The 22,936-nt window shown below is 35.6% G+C and overlaps 1 protein-coding gene across 2 annotated transcripts in view; it reads left to right on the top strand.

Annotated features, from left to right (window-relative positions):
* KCND3 (potassium voltage-gated channel subfamily D member 3) overlaps nucleotides 1-22,936 on the top strand; it is a 291,154-nt gene that overhangs the window by 231,388 nt on the left and 36,830 nt on the right. For both annotated transcript variants that reach the window (XM_014067356.2, XM_014067355.2), the window contains exon 3: nucleotides 645-807. In XM_014067356.2, coding sequence (XP_013922831.1) covers nucleotides 645-807 — 163 coding nt within the window. The remainder of the gene's footprint in view (nucleotides 1-644; nucleotides 808-22,936) is intronic.

The following is a 22,936-nucleotide window of genomic DNA, read 5'->3' as shown; positions in this document are numbered from 1 at the left end:
GAAAAACAGGTAAAAGCTTAAATAGCACATCCATCACCATGAGATTGTTGTTAATGTAAACAAAGCAACTATGGGATAATGCATCATCTGTCATTTTTATAGAGCTCAAGATTGCTTTTATATCTTGGGCTACAGGGGTTTATTCAGCAGAAGTGCTAAATGGAACATCCGATGGAGCAGGTTGTTGCCTAGGTAAGTTCTCATCACACTAAATGAAGACAAACTAAGATTCAGTAAAGAGTGTAGGACGTTTAAAATAGATTCAGCAGAACCTTTTGTTAGCAGAGTATTCAAATTTTACACAATTTTGGGAAGTTAATATGACTCAGTTCAAGGCTCTAGATTGCATTTTCTATTACAGAATCCCATCTAATTCTTTTGAAACGTCAGAATTCCATGTAACAGATTAAAAAACTTGCTCTACATCAGTGTTTCTCCATCTCAGCTGCTTAATGTGTGGACTTCAACTCCCAGAATGCCCCATGCTGGCGGAGGATTTCTGGGAGTTGTAGTCCACATATTTTAGATTAATTTACCGAGATTGAGAAGCACTGCTCCAGATTTCAGATTGACCAGTGTTTATATATGCTCTGCTTAGTACTAACAGTACTATTTTATTTGTCTCCTTTTTTTCCCCACACCAGTTATGGAGATATGGTGCCCAAGACAATTGCTGGCAAGATATTTGGCTCCATTTGTTCACTGAGTGGTGTACTTGTCATTGCTCTTCCTGTCCCAGTTATTGTTTCCAATTTCAGCCGAATTTATCATCAGAATCAAAGAGCTGATAAGCGAAGAGCACAAAAGGTAAGATATACTGAAAGCTACAATAAACATATTTTAGTTTGATTTTACTAGCTTGCATTGGTTTTTCTATGACTATTATGCATTCATTATTATATGAATGCAGCATCCAGAATAGGTTATCACACTAGTCTTTCTTTTAGCAACTCAGGTTTTATCTTTCTTACACCTGGGTTTTTTTCTCTTAACAAGGTTAATTTGTTCAGGCAGAAAGTTCCTAAACAGAAGCATAATCTCTGAAAACACCTCAGTTGCTGTGGCAGTCATAAAGGTGAACTCAGGTGTTTTATATCTATTATCATCATTATAATTATCATAATTACTTAACATCAAATTCTGATGTCACAATTTCACAACGGTGATGTGACAATTTTCAGATAATGAATGTGAAAGCAAGTTATACTAGTGACAGGAAGAATTCCCTAAAGCTCTAGTTGCCTTTACATTTTCTCACAATAGGAAAATCAAATAAAACTTAGTCATGATAAGTTGGTATGTGAAAATTTTGTGCCAAAAACAGGAGGAAGTACCATTGTTTTTTTTGGGGGGGGGAATCTGGTTGTGTCTTCTGCTCATACACATGTTCAACTGTGCTTCTTCAGAACTGTGTCAAATCATCTATCACCCCTCCTGGCCTTTATTTCATTATTCAAATCTTTCTTCCGAGTATATCCATTATCTGAGGTAAGGTGAATAGATACTCTGAAAAAGTATTTATCTTTATGCCATATCCAAATGTGCATCTTCAGGTTCTGAGGTACATGACCAATTTTCTTAAGATTCAAAGTCTACACCTATATAGTTCAAGTTATTTTTTCTGCTGGCATAATATTTTATTCTGCTGGAATAGAGAATTTAGAGAATAGAGAATCAGCTGCTTCTGATATTGACTCTATTAGAATAGAGTGAAAGAAGACAACCAAGATGAGACAGGCACTTAAGGGTCTAACTTATGAAGAAAATCTGAAGGAACATGATATTTAGTTTGAAGAAAAGAAGAGTGGGCATGAGGTCAGGTATGTAAAAAGATGTCATAGGGGAAATGATCAGGCACTAAGAAGAGAAATAATGAATATTCTTGAATGTGTTTACATCTTGTTCAGTTATAAGTTTTGTACAGCTCCACCTATGGAGCTTATGGATTTTCCCTCATTGGAGGTTTTAAATAAGAACCTGGATGCTTAACTGGTTTTCTTAAGCACTTAGAGATCAGGGGTGTCAAACTTGCAGCCTGCAGGCCAAATACATCACATGCTGGCCACACCTATGCCCAGTTTAGCAAAGGGGGGTAAATATAGTCTATCCATCATGCAATACATGATGACAACATGATGCTATGTGTTTGACATCCCTGGGCTAGATGATCCTCATAGTATATTCCAATTCCACAATTCTATGATTCCATGATCCACTACAGGTATAATTTGAGGCTAAGATTGCACTGCAATAATCACTTTAATAGCTAGTGTATAAATATTGGATTTCAAAGTCTAAGAACCCCCCCCCCCCCACACACACACAGATGAGCATTAAATAATGTTGCTCTCAGTAAACTTGCAAATATAACAAAAGACAGCTGATGTGGCTGTCTGGCATTTTTATTCCTCTGGGGAAAAGTTTCTGGTAATTGACTTTCTTCTAATTAGCTCTAATAGCACCTCAGCACCTCCCTCTCTTTTGCAGAAAAGGCTGAAGCACACCTCTTGCACATCGTAGTGTTGACTGGTAAATCCAAGTGACAGGCAGAGAGACATGATCCTTAATGAATTGGATGTTTCTTCTACCTGCAACAAAGAATGATGAACACACTATTGTTATTACACAAAAGGAGATAACAAATGGAAATGAGTGAGCTGTAAGAGAAGAGGAAAAAATAAAACATCTGCTGACTTCCATTTCATCCTCTATTTGGCAACTTTTAAAAAATAAGTTTCTATTATATTACATAAATATTACATTTCCCATTAAAAAGCTCACAGCTTCAGTGACAAGGAGCTTCCAATGAATTTCCATTTTACATACTAACTAGGCCAGGACCTAGTACAGGTTTTCATAATGTGATGTTAGAATATAACTTGAAATCTAGTGACAGTAGCATAAGAGGAATGGATGGATACTGAGCCACGGGTATCAAACTCGCCACATCACATTGCCATCACATGACATTTCACAACATTTTTCCCCTTTGCAGAGCTGGGGTGGGCATGGCTGCATGTGATGCATCTGCCCACGGGCTGCCAGTTTGACACCCTTGATATAAGCAACATAGACCTGATATGAAATCAATATGTAGCCAGCCATGGTCTTAAAGGGCTATCAATGTAGATATATTTGGTTTGTTAATCAGATAATGGTCATAGTTTATACAGTCTAACCATTTCATGTAAAAATGTATAGTATTAATTATTAATTAGATTGGTTCAAATTCAGCCTACCACTTGTGTCCTGGTTTATAATTGGTTTGTATTTGGTTTATATTTTAAAAAGGCTATAGCCTCATTAAAGACAATGAGATTCCACCCATGAATATTAACTGACTCCGGAACGCGTGTTCCCCATTTCTAAAGACATTTTTCTACATGTAAATGAACTAGTTGAAGTTCACTAGCCTTATTGGAACAAGCCTTTGTTATGACAATGTTTGAACCTAAGCATATTTCTTAAACAGGATTTCTGGATATTTAGTGTCAATATGAGGAGCTTTTGTAGTACTTTCATTCCAGCATTCCAAATGTTGAAGTGATATCTGATATTCATGAGCCTTTTCCATGGTTGGGAAATTGCAGCTGAAGAGGTTATGAACTAATCTAGCTTATTTTACCAATGGTAGATTCAACTATCCTACAACAACATAATACCATCCTTTGTAGTAACCTTGGCAACAAAAAAGAAAACTTACCTGGATTCTTATGTTAGCCAGTTTCGATCCTTAAAATATCATAAAATACAACAAATCATATTAACTATGATCTTTTTTAAATGCCCATAAACACAACCTTATTCTGTTATCACCAACAACAGTATTCACACCTCCATATCTCTAATTTAACAACAATAGCACTTCACTTTCTTAAAATAGTCCTTTTGATCACACAGAATCTAAAAATACATACTTTTCACAGAAAACAATTTTATTCTATAATACCCCTTATGCAAATCCTTATGATTTGCATTATTTTATCTGTTATATTTTCCTGTATGTTGTCTTTTACTTTCCCAAGATCAGTGAGTCATCTTAAAGATGCCATTCTGTATCAGCTGTCCAGATGGCTATTGAATTCATCCAGGAATATTTACACTGAAACCCCAAAGTAACAATTACTACAACCACTTCTCTGTTTTTTCATGTTTCAACTCTGTTTTGAGTGACATGAACATGTGAGTTTTCTTGCCCACAATATGAATATGGCTCATTGCCTTCTTCCAGGATGTTTTTTCAACATGCCAATCTAACTATAGTCATGGGATTTCTTCATGGTCTTCCAAAAAATAATAGACAGATTTGACCCTGCTTAGCTTTTCAAGTTCAGTATTCAGACTCAGTATTCCACATTATTTTTATGTAATGATCTCTACACTTAAAATTTGTTCCCTATTTCTTAAAGGGCAGCTTTATTAGCTTCTCTCCTTTAAGCAATAATATACAACTTCATGCTAAGGTGATTGATTGCTGATCTTACCAATGTCTGTCTGTCTCTCTCTCTCTCACACACACACACACACACACACACACACACACACACACACACACAAACATGTACAGTACGTTATATATTCTCATCTCATTTAAATTAATTCTAATTTTCATTCTGCTGAAATAAATGTCTGAATTAAATGAAGTATACTAAGAGTGAACAATAGAAGAGAACATACATAACTCACGAGTTGGTCCTTGGTGCTCTCTCAAGCTCAGAAATCACCAAGGACTCTAAAAGTAAACAGCAAGTACTTTTCACATAGCAAATATTCCAGTAAACATACAACCAAATCAATTCATTAAAACCTATTTGAAAATGCTGTGGAGAGCACTCATGAAATTTGAGGAGCTTTTATACATCTTACACACCACTTTTTAATGATTATGTTTTCCACCATTTGCAACTAGATAAATAACTAGGAATGTGCTCTTTCCATATTGCTATCAGTTCAGGAATGACTGGCTAACTGGATAGTTTTAAAATGATACATTATTTATCCACATATCAATATTGGAAATAATGTCCCTTCCTTTTGTAGTTTTGTGTTGTTTTGTTCTTACAATGAAAAGAAAGCTCATAATTTTATCATAGACTTGTATCCATATTTCTATTCATTCTTCCTCGCTTTTGTGTAAAAGAAGAAAGAGCTTGAAAGGAATTTTACATCTAGAGGCTGATGCTTATTTTATTAAATATAGTAAAGGGACATGATTTCATGGTTGAAATGCATCTGAAATTCTTTGCAATAATCTGTGGTGGAGAGGCAAAGCCAGAAGTCAAGGAATTCAAGATTGTAATGGAGAAGGGCTTGCTTGGGATGTGAATGGAAACTGCCAAAGAACTGGTCAGGCTGATCCAGAAACCTAAGTAAAGGCAGGGCTGGAGCAGGAAAAACTATGCAGGGACTCTGATTGGGAATAAGTGGCAGAATCTGAAATACATTAAGAAGCTGTTCTTTGGCTTTTGAGACTCAGCTGAAGAGAAAGTCAAAATAGAAATCAAAACAAATCAAGTCAATAAAGCAAAATAGCTCAGGAATGAATCTACACTTGAGAGACCGCCGGCTGCCAATTACCTCCCAAAGACCCGTTAGATCACACAGGGTCGGCCTCCTCCGGGTTCCGTCCACCAGCCAATGCCACCTGGCTACTACCCGGGGGAGGGCCTTCTCTGTGGCAGCTCCGGCCCTTTGGAACAAACTCCCCGCGGAGATTCAGACCCTCACCTCTCTCCAGGCCTTCCAGAAAGCCGTCAAAACCTGGCTGTGCTGGCAGGCCTGGGGTTGATGAGTTCGCCTCCCCTCTCGACTTGTATGGTTGTATGATTCTTGTTTATTTTAATCATGTGTATTGTGTCTTATGTTCCCTTTTTCCCCCTTTGGAGTTGTTCGCCGCCCTGAGTCCCTCCCAGAGAAGGGCGGCATACAAATAAACTAAATCTTAATCTTAATCTTAATCTTCCACAACTGAGTGATCATGAAGTTGAAAAGAGTTCATGGTACTCTGCTCATGGTATCTATTTATAAAGTATTTCCGATACTTTTCACTCTATTTTCACACTCATCCAGTTATAAATTAGTCTGAAACTGAATTTTGATCACCTCTATTTTGGTAGCCTTCAACATTTCTAAACACTTCCTTCCAGACAATGATAAAAGGCCTTAAAATGAATTCAATATCCTGTTAATTGAACTGCCCAACTCTAACAGTAGTAAAAGTCCTATGCCTGTACTCCATGAAAAAGTTGCTGCTTCTCCACTATCAACAATTTTCAATGCATATTGTACATATTTGGCAAACAAAAGAGAGATAGAGAGTAGATGCAGATGTTATTGTGTTGAGCCTCTTTCATTGCTTAATTATCCTGGCAAATAAAATAATAATCATAACATCACTTAATGACCACATTGCTTAACAATGATTTTTCCTGTTTCTATTGTGGCACATAAGTCCAGGACTACCTGTATTGGAATGTTGGGGAAGAGAGAGAAAGAGGAGATAATGGCTTTCTTGAGTCCAGATGCTGGAAAGCAGAATGAGGCAAGAGTTTATTGCATACTATATAATTTACTTGCTATATAAGCAAGGAAAATCAATATGAACAGTAGTTTTACACCAATTGTGCAACTGATACAAGATTGGCTTGAAGAAATAAGATTGAGTTTTCTGATTAGGTTACTTTATGGTGCTTTAGCATGATTAGGTTCCTGCAAATACTATGAAATGTATTCTGTGCACTCAGATGCTGATAGGTAAAACAACAGCAAAACCAAGAGTGAAACAGACAATGAAGAATCCTAGTAATACAACTTCCCTCTCCTACAAAACCTCCAGTTTTGCTTTAGTTCAGTTAAAGCAGCACTAAATTGGAGGGGGGGGGCAAATGCTGCTTCAGCCTTCAAAACAAACTACTATAATGGGTGCAGTGTAGGTCAAGACCTGATCCAGAAATAGTGCACGGGATGAGCTCTAATTCTGATTGAAGCTCTGAAACTGTATACTGAGTTGCTGATATGCTAATAAGTCAGGTAAACACATGAAACAGCTATTCCCCAAATTGACACACAGTGGAAATGAATTAGTGAGTGAGCTGCCTGAATTAAACATTGCAATTCGTTGTCCAATTCATGCTAGTGTTTAGACATTAATACTTTGCTAATTCAGTCACAGTAAATTAACTTTTGTAAGGTTATCACTTACACTTCAGTACAATTGAGGATGAAGGCCTTTCATGGATATTTTTTAAACATCTTCGTCTTCTAAGTGTAATACATTGAAGGATGCTCCTTTTGAATGAATGTCAAGGGTCTTATTTTGTGGAATATATTTAATAGCTCAATGATTAATTGACTTTCCAGACTTAACTAAGCCTAAATTTTGTAATTTCAGGTGCAGGATCTGAATTTTTAATGCAGTTCTAAAAAGATAGAAAAGGGGAAGAATTGGACAATAAACTAGAATGTGCAGTATAGTGTATGGTGGAGGTGTAGACAGTACAGATGGGGAAATATATTTTCTTGCAAAATCTTATACAATTGATCTTGTTGGCTGGAGCTGGTAAAAATCCCAAACATTTAGGGGGCACAAAGTTACTCCTAAATAAAACTTCCTACACACAGACAAAAAAACAGACTTGTGCTAATTTTCAATACTGCATAAAACTGTTCACTTCATGAACAGTTATATAACCTGTGGTACAAAAAGAGAAAACGCAACAAATAAAAAATGGACCTAAAGGGACTGTAGAACTGATTATTTCATGGAGACGTCTATTTTCCTCCCACTGATTCATAAGAACATAAAACACTTTAAAAACAAAACAAAATCCTCCTATACAAAACCTAGCTTCCAACCACACGTAAGATATGTTCCCAAATGTTTTCCAATCCCTCACTCCATCCCACTTCCAAGATTGACTTCCTGATGTTAAACCAATCAATTGGAAAAAATGTTTTAATAATTTATAGGCCTGTGCAAAAGAGGCTCTTTCAAGTATTTAAGGATGTATTATTTTCAAATTTAGCATTAGCATAAGCATTAGATCCTACCTTAGTCCCATACTACGTAGCATATCTAGCAGCAAGGGATTTCCAGTATTTTTGGTTTGGGGTGAGTACATCAGCAACTTCTCCTGTGACGTTTAAAGTCTGAGTCATCTGTGATTGTTCTTCACCATTTATTTCAAGGCAGCTTCTTGGTCATTTGGCATTGGGGGATCATCCAACTCATTACCATCTTGGGAATTCAATTATTTCCCATACAGAGAATATTGTTTGTTTGTTTGTTTATTCATCTCAGAATCATCACAATTAAAATAAGTACGGAGTATATGATCTACAAGGTGGAATCTTCTGCATGTGACCATGTTATGTAATGACAAGAGAAGCCCTTTTGGGGCACTTCTTTGTTAGTAACATGGTCAAAATAGTGAATAGTGAAGGTATCTTTGTCAAGTCTCTTGTTAATACTCACTGACGCCTTCCAGATCTCACTGGCATAAAAAGTTATTGGGATCACTACAGGCAATTATAGTGAGGCAAGCAAACATAATTTGAGTTTCAATGATCTAGGTCAGGAGGACTAGATTTTATTCATCCTCTGGAAAACAGCTGTTGCTTTTCCATTGCAGCATTTGATGTCCATCTCTGCATCTCCATTTTGTGCAATTACACGATCCAAATAGTTTCAGACTTATTTCCAAATAGTTGAGACTGCTCCAGAAGTTGAAGCTATCTTTGTTTTTGCAAGTCTGGAAGAAGGTGCAGCTGCTTTAACAAGGCCAAAATTTTTGTTTCCCCTCAAAATCCAAATCAGCTCTCTTGAAAATTTCTGTAGTCCTGAGAGTTTCAACATGCTTAAGCATGTTGTGCCTTACAAAAAAAGTTCTTGCATTGGATTTGTACCTGAAATAGAGGTAGTTCTTGACTGACAACAGTTAAGTTAGTGACCATTCAAAGTTACGGTGATGAAAAAAGTGAGTTATGACCATTTTTCACACTAATGACCATGGTCACATGACCAAAATTCAGATGCTTGGCAACTGGTTCATAATTGTGATGGTTGCAGAGTCCCTGGCTCATGTGATCACATTTTGCAAACTTTGGACAAGGAAAGTCTATGGGGAAGCTTGATTCACTTAACAACCATGTTACTACCTTAACAATTGCAATGATTCACTTAATAACTGTTACAAGAAAAGTCATAAAATGGGTCAAACTCACTTAACAAATGTTTTACTTAGCAACATAAATTGTGGCTTAATTGTGGCTGTAACTCGAGGACTACCTGTATTGAAGAAAAAGAAAGATGTGATTGAAAGGATGTTTAATATTCAACATAAAGAAACTATCCAAACTTTTTCCCATGTCCACCTATCCAATTCCCATTGACACACACAGATTTCTCTTTCTCCCCATTATATTTAAACATATATAGCATTTGCCTTTGCATTGCTTAGATTACTCTTCTTTTCAAATAACCAGATAGAAATGGCTCACTGAGCAGGAAGATTCTGTTAGCTGTAACAAATCACATGTGTTTGTTCTATTAGTCCTTTTCGATATCAAAATAAGTTTTTGAAAGGAATGACTATAAATCAGATTTACTATCGCTGAAGAGAATAAAGGACGTTGTTGAGTTTACAAGAAAAAAAAGGGAGGGCTATTTTAGTATTGATTGAAAAGACTTTCTATACAAGCCTCCTCCATCTCTATTCCTTGCTACTCATTAATGTCATAAAGTGAAAGGATGTGTTAAATACTTTTCAAATGGTACACCTAATCTGTCCCCGCCCTAAGGGATATTCCATAGCTCATTCAGTTTACAAACTAATTCTGATTCTAAAAACACCTTCCCATAATCTAAGCCTTACAGGAAAATCTGAAGCTTTTAAATCTGAGATCAATATTCAGAAACATACAATTTAGTCAGTAATCTTATCTTGAATAAAACTAACATTATTAGTGTAATGAAGTGGTTAATGTGTCAGACCAGAATCAGAGAGAGATGTGATCAAATATAATTTATGCCTGCAATTATTTTGCAGCTTAACTTACCTCAAAGGGCTATTCTGAAAGTAATTTTCATGACAAGGGGATCAACATGGCTGCACCTTGACCTGCAAAAGATGGTAGAAATACATGACATGGGATAACTAGTTATTGCTTAAACAGCATTAATTTAAGGAAATATTAATTTGATTCAATTACAATGTGCTTATTTATGGCATAATTCATCATCTTTGCTAAGATTGTAAGGATAATTAATACTACTAGAAGTATTTCTACATTTAAATATACAATTATAGATACTACATAATATACATTTAATATCAATGCTTCCCATTTTTCCTTTCTTCTTTATACTGTAGTATAAACTATCTTCAGTTCCCTGGAATACTATGACTTTTTTAAAAGATCCATGTGCTGTGTCATAATTATTTTGCCATTTTATTTATGTAGTTCTGAACTTGGTGGTTTTCTTGTGGATATTTCATTACCAAACTAGGTAACATTATTAATGGATTAGTTTGGTAATGAAACATCTGCCAAAAGACTAACAAGCTCAGAGAGCACCAAGGATCTCACAGTTCAACGTTTAGCTACAAATATTCTCTTCTAGCTAGAATCTCTTAGAGCTAAATCCAGTAAAAATAAAATCCATAACAAAATTGGGTGGTCAAAATTGGTCTTCAAGATAGCAGCAAACCAAATATATTGCAGACAAAATCAATTTTGCTAGTGAGAAGTCAGAAAAGATTTGGCAAAACAATTTCAGAGTAGATACAAAAGTCAGAATCCAGGAAGCATGCAAAGGAAAGCTAAAGGGGAAAAAAAGAACAAATCTCCAATGTATTAGGTTGAATTAGCTCTGAAGGGATGTTTCAGTTCAGCAAAGCTACAGTCAAATCAAAACATCAAAGCACATTTGCAAATCTAAGTGAGGATCTATCAAGCCCCTAACAACAGAATATAATCCAGAAAGACAGATTCACAGTGAGTCTCATTAGTTAGAGCTCTTGTCAAGAAGATAAGGGATTAACATACAGAGTCTTGGAAACTGATCTGTAGTGTTCATTGATCAGTGAATTCATTAGACAGTTGAATTTATGTTCTCCCAGAGTGCAGAACCAAAGTTAAGTTTCTTTTTCACCAGTTATGACTGATCCTGAAATATATTCACTGCTGGTAATGTTTTGAGATAATCTCATTTTCCTTAGCCGTAGAAATCAGTATTACAGGAATCAGTTCAAAGCAATAAATCAAATCAAGTGACTTTATCGATGTTCATACTGCCTTGTTAATTCAGTTATTATTTTTTTCCTGTAGCTTCTGGGGAGAGGGGGGGTTGACACTGAGAGGGATTGAGTAGTTTTTTAACATTGACTGTGAGCAATTGGCCAATAATTTATGAGATCATTAAGAGTCTATAAGACTATGAAAATCCTGTAGAATGGAGGACGAGGAGGAAGGAGGAGCAAAAAGACAATTTCCCCAATCTACAAAGACCAGTTCCGTAAATTGTATTGTATACTAAGAATAAATTACACTATATTAAAACAATTCCATACAAATTCTAATGCATGTAGAAAAAAGGTGAGGAGTCATGATATTGCACATCTATGATTTTGCTTTCTAGTTAATATGAATGATCAAAAACAATAACCAAACTAGTCCTGGAAGTTCATTTCACTAACTTATGCTTCATGTGGTAGAAAACAAAAGGAAGCCGTGCAGCAATCCAGATAATGAGCACCTGCAGAGTATACATAATAGCACAATGTAATTTGCTCTGCTTTTTTAAAAAAAATAAAGAGTGAATTTTAAACTGCTAAGCACCAAATTTATCTTGCAAAATTGGCTGCCAGCTGAGTAGCTCAAGGCTACCCTTAAAATATCATATGAGTTAGTAACAAGTCTGTTGATCTGCATCCAAAACAAGTACCCAAGCATAGAAATTGAAGGAAATAGCTCTGAAATATTTTGAACCAGCTTTTATTGAATTAAAGAAGAAAAAGACATGAAGGAGAAAACAAGCAAACAGTTTAAAGTGAGGAAAACCCCAGGGATGTGACTTCAGTCTAAATAAAATTTATTATGGTTTATCACCCAGTCAACCAAATATTTAAACTGGTTTGGCATATTTATTCATGTATAGAGTTATTTCCAAAGATCATTGGAACATATAAGCTGTTCCAACGAAAGCTATCTTTTGCAATTGGATGGTGGTGATTTTGTCAATGTTGTTGGTGTTCAACTGATGCACCAACTATTTGGAATTATACTGAGGGTGTCTATTACTATTAGTACTATATTTGCTTTTTTTGCCACAGTCATACTACTTCTATTTGAAGGTATTTATATTTTATGGGTTTTACCAGTTCTTTCCAAAATCTTTCCTTATACCAAATCAGATTGCTTGGTCCATTTAACGCAATGTCACTTACATTGACTATCTGCAATTCGCAAAGATTTCAAAGAGAATTTTCTTAGGATATTGCTGGAATGGCAAATGAGACCTCTTGCATGGAAAGCAAATGTTGTTTTACTGAAGTATAGATCCTTAGCTACAAAGTGAAACACAAAAGAACCTCGGATGAGGCAGCCAACAGATTTTGTTAGCAACATTGCTAAAGTGGAAGTGATTAATTTATGATTCCAGCAAAGGTTTTATAACATCGGATAATCTTTGAAAGATTAGTTTGGGTTCAGTTATGCATTTTATAAGACTACAATTGAAGCAATTCCTTTTGATGATCATAAAACCTGAAGAGTTCTTTTTTTTTAAAGTGTTTTTTACTCATGGATGAAATACATTTCTCAGCCATTGTGCTTTTTAATTCATGTTGAATGCTTCCATTTATTTGTTAATGCCCTGGGCTAATGTGATTTTGAAGGTGTAAAACTTTCCCTTAATTCACACTTTTTTTCAGTACATCTTAAACATTTTGCACAATTTGAAAGTCGATCTATGAAAGAGTAAAAGTTAAACCTTGTGGGGTATTGGTATTTAAACTGACATATAAAATAGCTGCCAAGCAATATATTTTCCCAGTTTCAGAATGTATTAATCCCCAATCATAAACTATCTACAAAGCCACTTCCACTGTATCTTTTATACCTTTTCTTTTGTGAAGCCCTTATAACACTCACTTTATTTTATATAATCATATAATTATCTCCTTGATTTATAGATATGGAAAATTTTCTCATCCCTCCATCCTCCTCACCCCAACCCCACAAAACTTTATCCCACTTAAGAGAAACCCAAGAGGAAATATTGATGGGTCTCAAAAGGAAAAGCTTGTTCCATATGCTCAGTCAATTACATTGGTTTTCTAACATAGTAATTCTATAATTATTGCTTTGTTTTATTTTATTATATACTTACTACAGCTCTTGGTTATTCAAGACTTTAAGCTCTATGGCCATTTCTCAATATAGATCTTAAAAGCATAAAAGATAAACATTACCTTAAAATTAAAATATTAAAAACTGTACAGAATAAAAATTTTGGTTGCAGTATAGCATATTGATATGATTCAGACATCATATGGTGCACTCACGTTTAGTCATGGGGAAGTATTTTGCCCTTCAGCCTTCAAATGTTGCAAAATCTTCTCTTCACAATTATTTTGATACAAAGGATTTCAAATATATATGAATAATGCTTGCTTTGGGAACCCTTAATTATTTTCAGACTTTGCCTTCTTATTACTCTTCCAGTATCACCCAGGGCATTACAGAAATTAGAAGGTAAGCTAGACCCAAGTGCAAACTCCTGTCATATCAAGGCTAATGAGAAATGATGGGGTTGGTTATAGTGCATTCCACTTCTGCTGCCATATCAAAGCTGCAAACAACCCTTTCATAGTTGTTCTTATACCATGTTTTCCTACACCATGTAGGAGAGGGGTGTCAAACTAGATTTCTTCCAGGGCTAGATCAGCATAGTAGTTCTCATCCATAGCCTGGCCGGAGGGGAGACAGGATGGACGCCTCCTGCAGCACCCTGCTGGCCAAAATAGGGCATGGCAGAGCATGTTTTCAGCCTGGAGAGCCTCCTGCAGCATTCTGCTGGCAAAATGGGGCACGTGCAGCCCTCCCCTTCACTCCTCATTTCAGCTGCCAGTTGGTACCGCAGGCCAGTTCTTTCCTATTTCCAGGCCAGCCCCCTGGCCCAAATCCAGCCCGTGGGACTTGAGTCTGACAACCCTGATGTAGGAAGAGGAGGTAAAATAGTTTTGCGAACTCCTTATAGATCATTCATCATCTTCTCCATTGTATGTATGGAGATAGAACTATTTACAATAGCCTCAATTTATTATATCATTTCTCTAGTTTTGTTAGTGTGAAGAAGGAAAGATCCTTCATTCAAATGAAATTGGAATGTGTACAGAATACTTTACTGCCTGTTAAATAAATATTTCTCATTACTCTCTATTTATTAGCATTATTCAAACCTTCATTTCAGTATATTTACAAAACAATGTTGAACTAGTCCAGTTTTGATTCTGAAGCAGCAGAATCTATAGCTAGTTTGGTTTTTTGACTTTGTAGTATTTTGTTGATAGGCTGTTGTGCACCAATTTCCATTTATATTTATAAGCTTCCTTTGCTACCACTTCTACTTTTTTTCAGAAAAAAAAAGTCTAGAATAGTTTGATTGCAAGCATAACGACCACCCCCCCCCCCAGCAACCTTCCTAAATGGTCTAAGAATTAAATGGAAGTTGTAAAAAGATTTTATACCATAAATGATGTAACTTTGAGGGAAACATGTGAGGAAATATGAAAATGCGACAATAATACCGGTACATGTAACCTGTGTTTTCCTTTTGTCTATTTTATCATTTATGAAAACCAATAATATTTCAGCCCTACAACCCATGTCCCCAGAGGCTGGGGGAGATGCGATAGCAATTGGCAAAGGCAAAAATGAAGAGTGATGGTGAGATGAATGTTTAACACTAGATTTATGGCATTATATTGCCTCAGAGAAAGATGTCTCACACATCTGTCAATAAAGATGTCACTAACATAACAGATAGGCTGACAAATTCTAAAAATATTCATTTGTCTAACAAAAAAATCAATGCCCAAAACAAAACAAAAAAGGGTGTATGGGATGGCATATGGAAGTAAGATCTCATCTTTTGAAAATACCAGGACTTATTATAATTGATGAATCTGTCACAATCACAGTTAAATACCAAAGATATTTCAGAGTTCACTCTCTGAAGCTCTGACTCCATTCCCTTAATTCACTAATAAGAAAGAAAAATCTCAAGATAAGCTTTTGAGTTTGTTTATTGACCTAAATGTAAACTATATGTTAAATAAAACATTAACATGCTTCATATCATCAATTCAAAACTAACAACAGGTTGATATAGTGGTTTCTAGATTCCTGTCCAGATTCTTGGAAGAAATTAATTAACATTGCTAAATTTTAATAGCAGTTGATGTAACTCACCCTCCAAAATTATAAAGTGGAACTATTTAGAGTCTGAAAACCAAGAGACTCAAAACTTTCTAAAAAGGATGCTGGGTAAGAAGACAGAAAGTGAAAATTAAAGATGAACTTAGCACCAGCCTAGGAGCTTATAGGCCAAGCAGAAGCTTTTGAAGGAAATGTCTGAGAAATCTGAACATATCTCTAAGAGGCTCAAGAGGAAATCTTTGCGAATAAGCTCCTAATTTGCAAACATTGGCATTTTGTGTATGCAGCAAAATCTGAAGGATTCTGTTGAAAGAGAGTGCAAGCTCCAGGTCTTTGTTTGTTTGTTTGTTTTTTCCTTCCAATTTTTCACCTCATGTTCAATTACTTCATTTACTTTACTTTCCCTCACATAGTTTTTTGCCTCTATCTTGAGAGAGGTAATTTACACCCAGAACTGTGCATTAAGATTACTCTGTATCTGAAAGTGTGCTATTTTAAGTGCTCACAGAATATAAATTTGCACATGTGTCTCCCTTTTCAGTCAACACAGGCATGAATATAATTTATGTTATCTATCACTCAACCTAAAACTTCTTCACTGTCAAGATTGACCCACCACAAGACCTATTTAATTGGTAAGATAAAGATTAAAATAGAGAGGAGAGGAGAGGAGAGAAGAGAAGAGAAGAGAAGAACAAAGTTGGAAGGGACCTTGGAGGTCTTCTAGTCCAGCCCCCTTCTCAGGCAGGAAACCCTATACCATTTCAGACAAATGGTTGTCCAATCTCTTTTTAAAAATTTTCAGAATTGGAACATTCACAACTTCTGGAGGCAAGTTGTTTCACTGATTAATTGTTCTAACTTCTCTCCTTAATTAAAGGTAAAGAATGTATGAGTCCTGAAATTTCAAAAAAATACATATAAACTAATCGAAGATTAAAGAAAAATGACAGAATATTTTGTCCTGCACATACAGCTTCTCATGACCAGGATTTATATCAAAATCAGCAAAAGACTTTCCATCAGAAATTTTTTAGTCATGCAGATTGTCTTTCAAACAGTCCTTTTCTTCATGTACATCTGATCATAACTGTCAAGCAGCATCAACCAAAAGTAAAAACCAAAATCTATTTCAGAATTTTTTTTTCTTGTTGGCTCTCTAGTCAGGCAGCCTCATACTATGTGGCATACAGAAAGCATCTCAGGCTTCCTAAATTATCAGTTGTGATAATTAAGGCCCATTCTAGCTGAGATGTGTACCAACGCTATAGAGTGGAATCATGAACCAGGGAAATAAGTCTCCATGACAACTGGAGTAAATGTGTTACTGAAATGGACTCCTATTCCATATTTGGGAGAAGGATGGCATTGGCAACTTTTGTCTTTCTGCCTTTGATATAAGGTTGGGTGTTCTTTGTATAAGGTTTTGATTACACATTCATCTTTAAGAGAAATAGATTTACGTATATGTCAATTAATGTTCACAAATTAATTTGTGATTTTCAGAAAGATCTTATCGCACTTGATATACTGGTTGATTATTTATAAAACTTTTAGGGTCTCTATTCAGGATGGCATAGAGGATGAAACATATAAACAGAAATTAGAAAAATTAATAAACCCCTATGATAATAAAAACCCTACCCAAAATATTAAGTGGATTTTCTTGTTAATGATTTATAGCAGAATAACAGAATAAGTGGTTGGAAGGAAATTTAGCGGTCTTCTAATCCAATGTCCTGCTCAGGCAGGAAACTCAAAAACCCACAACTTCTGGAGGCAAGTCATTCCACTGAGTATTGTTCTAACTGTCAGGAAATTTCTCTTTAAATCTAGGATGGTTCTCTCCTTGATTAGTTTCCATCCATAGTTTCTTGTCCTGCCCTCGGGTGCTTTGGGAAATAGGGCAGCCTCCTCTTTTTTATGACAGTGTCTTAGATATTCGAACATGGCTATCAGGACACCCCTAATCTTCTTTTCAATAAACTAGATATACGCAATTCCTGCAACCATTCTTCATATGTTTTAACCTCTAATCCCCTAATCATCTTTGTTGCTCTTCTCTGCATTCTTGCTATAACCTCAACATCTTTTTTATATTCTGGCAACCAGCATCTTACACCATCATCCAGCTATCACTGTAGCTATAAATCATTAATGAGACAGGGTGTAACTCATCCTAGCAATGGCTGGGTGATGCTGTAATATGCTATAAATCAACAGCCACAGAACCTTTACAAATCAGACACCATTGCAGTTCCATAACAGCACAACAAGGAGGATCATAACAGAACAAATTCATGCTCAGAATTTTCTTAGGGATTAGAGGTAGTCCTTGATTTATGACTAACTGATCTTGGAATTATGATGATAAGTCATCACAGATATAAATTGAGGCACCAAAGTAATGTTCTAGACTTTTTCACAGCAAACACCATGGATATTAAAAGAACCCATTAATTCAATAGGAATATTTTGCCAAAAAACAGCAAAACATTTCTGGAAATAACAAAATATATTGTAAATTGCAATCATGTGATGCTAGAATATTATGATTAGTTGTAAAGCTGTCCCATCCCCACATGCAGTCCTCTAAATATGAAGGGGCAGCACAACCATTTACAATGACCATTCCATGGTCATTTTAACTTTAAATGGTTGTAAAACAACTGGCCTTATTGGCCAGATCTTATTGTGGTAAGGATATGATGCTACTGGACTACTCAAGATAGTGTGAATAATGTATTGCACAGAGAGAAAACTAACCCAACATTAAAATATGAAAATTGTTTCAAAATCTAGATATCAATTTGATATCAATACATGTTAGAAGAAACCATGCTTGACTTAATCAGATACCTAACCGAATGGGAAGCTCTGCAAGATATCTGAAAGGAATTATATGTTTTTAAAAATTGACTAAATCTAGTCCAGTCTAGCTACAGAATCTGCCTCATTAATCATCTTGTATATCTGTACTTACTGAGTTCCATATTCTGGTCATTGTTCTATAAATAGATTGGAAATTATGTTCTCCTGTGTTCAAGAAGATAAAATGATACACTGCGTTTGCAATGATGATCAGTTGCTTTACCAGCCAAGGGCAAATAAGATTTAAAAAGAATACCATATAAGAAGAGAATGGAATCGTTCATCTTCAGAAACTAATGAAGATAGATATGGAATAAAGCGTAGCTCCATACTGTTAGCAATTTTATTAAATTATGGAGAAATATAATGAGTTCTAACCAATTAAATTTCCATGTGCATAATTAATATCTTCCCTCAGCTCTTCGAAAGATAGGGCACAAGGAAGCTTTGATACAGAAGTTTTACATGAATCTTTTTCTTTTTTAAATGAATTAAACTCTATGGCCTTGTCCTTTATCCCCACATTATTATTACAGGTACAAAATACACTGCACATGTTTTCAGTTAACTACAAGGTTATCTCTTTGTTGTATGACAAAGTAGTTAAACAGATATTGAATGGAATGCACATGAACAAATGTGTCTAGTGTTACCATTTTTACTTATGCTCAGATGAACATGGATTCTAGATTACTTTTATATGAGCAGTCATGCATTCCTCAATTTTTTCTACAAAAAGAATTGACTCAGTGATTCTTCTTGTGTCATACAAACACTTCTTAGAATTTTCTTCTACTCTCCTTTCTAAGACTAAGACAACATGATCTTTGTAAGTGACTGTGACAGATAAAGCATGGAAAAAGTTTACACACTATTGTTCTCATAGGCAAATTAAGCACTAACTTAATGCCTGCAACTTTTCTGACTGCTCACTGGTTTGTCCTATATCTTAGTAGCTGACATGTTGACAGCATCTTATCATAACAGGGGTGGGAGGTTGGCAGGGGAATAGTAATCAAGAAACCTCATTTATTTTCTTAATCCCTTTCAGGTTGAAAATTGTTTTTGAAACTATTTTAGATGAGAATTTCACAGAAGCTGTAGTAAAAAGCCTAAAATAAGCTTAATACAATTGTTAATCTATATTCATTTGCCAAAATAGAAAAGGCAGGCAGGCAGGCAAAAGGAAGGGAGGGAGGGAGTTTTAGTAACGCATACACTAAATGAAAGTACTGCTTTACCATGCAAAAAGTGGTTATACATATTCAATGATAGTTGCAGAAGACAGCACTGCAAATGTAAATGCTAAAGATAGGACTAATATTATTTACTAAAGAGCTAATATTAACAGGAACATGTCCATTTATTATAGTTAACTTGTCTATGTTATTAACTTTAGCTAGTTTTGTTTTATAATGAAGTGGACCCAGGTATAGTTCAATTGTTGTTCTTAATACATTGAGAAGCATTAACTTAAAAATTGAGTGAATAGAAATATTTCACCCAAATATATTGGATGAGATCCAATCTAAGTTAACTGCACTTTGTTCTGACTGGTATTAATGTCATGAAAAATAACTACCTTTTCCTATTCAAATCAATAGTTTAACTAAATCTATTTTACCCCTAGTCAATCATAGAATACCAGTAAGTAGAATTATGTACAGTATATAGAAAATATCTGAAAACTGGTTAGTAAAGTTAAACCTTCATTGAAATGTCCCTTTAGTGTCGCTCTGCATAGTGAAGCAGTGCTGTTTCCAGGCATCACAGCAAAGGTATTGAACTGCATAAAACCCATTATTTTTGCTGGTATAGAAAATCCGTTCAATATCTCTATTGCTTTTTCATGTCCCAACATATAAGGGTAGGTAGGAATGACCTTGCCTCCTGCTGTCACTTTTAACAGCCTGATCAATTAGGGCAGGACCTAAATTTATTTCTCTGACCATTAAGCCACTGGGGGCTCCTCCCACTCTAGTCTGATCATTCTCCAGGCAGCATATCTTCCCACCATCCTTCAAAATTATTCCCACATAAAATTATACCTTGGGACATCACGCAAAGAGGTGCTGCCTAGGGAAGTCAGAAAAGAGAGAACATAGCCCACAGCTGCATAACAGACAGCTCAGGAGGGATCTTCCTTAAGTTATTGGGCTGCAAAGGTAACAGCAAATGTAGGGCTTGCAAGATTCTGTTAATATAATTTTACAATAAAATAGAATTAGTTTAACTGCCTGGGTTTCCAGTTTGCCTCATTTGTCTTGCAAGTCTGATCTTCCTTCACCTTTACTTAGAGAAATCTCTCCTGAGCCTTTTGCTCCACTCACTATATACTATGCTTTTTATCTGACTGTTCCCTAGGCAGAATCCTTCTCCCAGTCTCCCATTCCCACATTCTATTACACAGCACCATATTACTCCAATAATTAGTGTTAAGGAAATTCAACAAAGGAAGCAGGCAGCACTTCCTATAGTTTAATGCTCCTGCAGTATTCTTGCATATTCATAGAGAGCCTCTGCTGATTAAAATAGATAATATTGGAATATTATTAACATCATGATTAATTGTAGTGCCTCATTTAGAATGGATTTAGAAGAGGCAAACATAACTGCAAAGTGCTATGCTAACATGTTAGCTCTCAAATATTTATATATACATACACAGAGAGAGAGAGAGAGAGAGAGAGAGACAGACAAGAGGAGAGAGAGAGAGAGAGAGAGAGAGAGAGAGAAAGAGAGAGAGAGAGAGAGAGAGAATTAATTAATTCATAGTTAACATACAGTTAAGGCTGAATGTCTGCTATTGACTTAAGCCATGGAGTTATGATAGAGAAATAGATGAATGAATGAAAGAGCACAGTATTTTTAAACGGTACAGGAACCAGTCCACCAGAAAAACAAAAACAATTGCCATATTGCTGCTCTAGGCATGTTTGACAAGCCAGAGTCTGAATTGGAGAAACAGGATTTGAATGCTTTTAATCTTATATGAGCCAGTGAGCGCTTAGAAAAAATAGGGCATATTGGCATATTCAGTTTGAAAAAGATCTCAACCACCTGCTCTCAAGGCCCTCGAGCAGCCTGAGTTTCCTGGTTTAGAAACTGAGCAGCTAAACATCTTTAGCTCTTGCAAATGCAAAGGTTCCAGCAAACAGGGCAAAGATCTGCAATGAGGTTCCTTGAAAGACAGATGGATTGGTACGTTTAGTTCTAATTCCTGGGTATTGGATGTGTCTGCACTGAACTTTCAATTCTGAAATTGAATATATATTTTTTCCTGGAACCCTTGCATTCCTGCAATGTGATTTATTTATTTTTTGGTCTAAGGCTGGCCTCTTGACCTATAAGTTCTGGCACAGAACAATTGCAAATGAAGCGCATGGCATTGATTACTAACATGCATGGTAGAAAAAAGGGGAACACTTGTCTTTCCAATGTAATATGTGATGAACAGACACTGAAAAATGTCAGTGCAAAATATTTTGTAGAGCCCTGAAATGCCTACTAGGTTTTAGACCAATTGTTTTCTACAGAGTAATCTAAGAATAATACTTTGTAGCAGGAGATAACCTCTTCTACTTGTCTAAAACAGGTGAATGTACATAGATAATGCCCACATAAAACTGGGTATATTACAAATAAATTTCAAGCAACTAGTAAGCAAGGAATACAATGCAGTACAGAATAGAGCAGATGTGACTACTGCAGATATTTGGAATATTAATTACCAGAAGAAAGAAAAAAACACTGAAGCAGCTGTTAAATATGCAGAGTATTGGGTTTTGCCAAGAGCATGAAATCAAATTCTATAGATTAGTGCATGGTAATAAAAATGGCCTGCCTGGGAATTAGCATCAAACACATATGATAAAATTGATTCTCCTTTTGTAACAGCTATGAAGAAGGTGTCTAATGCTTCAGCCAATGCAAAATAGAATCACTGAGTTCCGTTTTGAAGCCAAGAATGGTATTAGAACATTTTGGTAAATGCAAATGATACAAATTGAATCTTATCAGCATAGAACTTACATGTTCATTTTTTTAATTAGTATTGATATGACCAGTGTTTTACTGATCTGTTCCCTACCAGTTATGAATAGAATGCAGGATTCCTTTACAAAATTTCTTTTCAAAATTCTCAGTGGGGACATCAGGAGAACAAGAACAAGATCTTCTTCATTTGTGAGTCATAGCCAGATGATGGGATATCTATTTTGTACAAAAATCTGCATCTTTTTTATTGCATTTTCACCTGATCATTCATGGAAAAAATGTGGGGGGGGGACGAGAAAGAATCACCACCAACACAAAAGCAAAGTGAGGAGTTTATAAAATTCAAGATCCCTTCTTAGCTGCAAACTAAGGAACTCTCTCCTGCCTTCATCATAACTTTTAAAAGCAGAAACATCCTTTCCTTGTTTTGCAAGGAATATTTTTCAAACTAAGGTGTGAGCTTGGTGTTTTATTTAACGATTCAGAGTTACTTTCATGAGTGGGGACCACAAAAAAAATATATTTACTCAAAAGTAAAGTAAACACAAAGTGGGATTCAAAATATTTTACTACTGGTTCTGTGGGCATGGCTTGGTGGGTGTGGTGTGGCTTGGTAGGCGTGGCTTGG

This window comes from Thamnophis sirtalis, unplaced genomic scaffold (genome assembly GCF_051295495.1).
Source record: "Thamnophis sirtalis isolate CommonGarterSnake01/CBP01778 unplaced genomic scaffold, rThaSir2_p1.2 scaffold_7, whole genome shotgun sequence".
NCBI classification, from domain to species: domain Eukaryota; kingdom Metazoa; phylum Chordata; class Lepidosauria; order Squamata; family Natricidae; genus Thamnophis; species Thamnophis sirtalis.
Note: the sequence above shows the minus strand (reverse complement) of the source record. Positions and strands in the feature narration are given on the sequence as shown.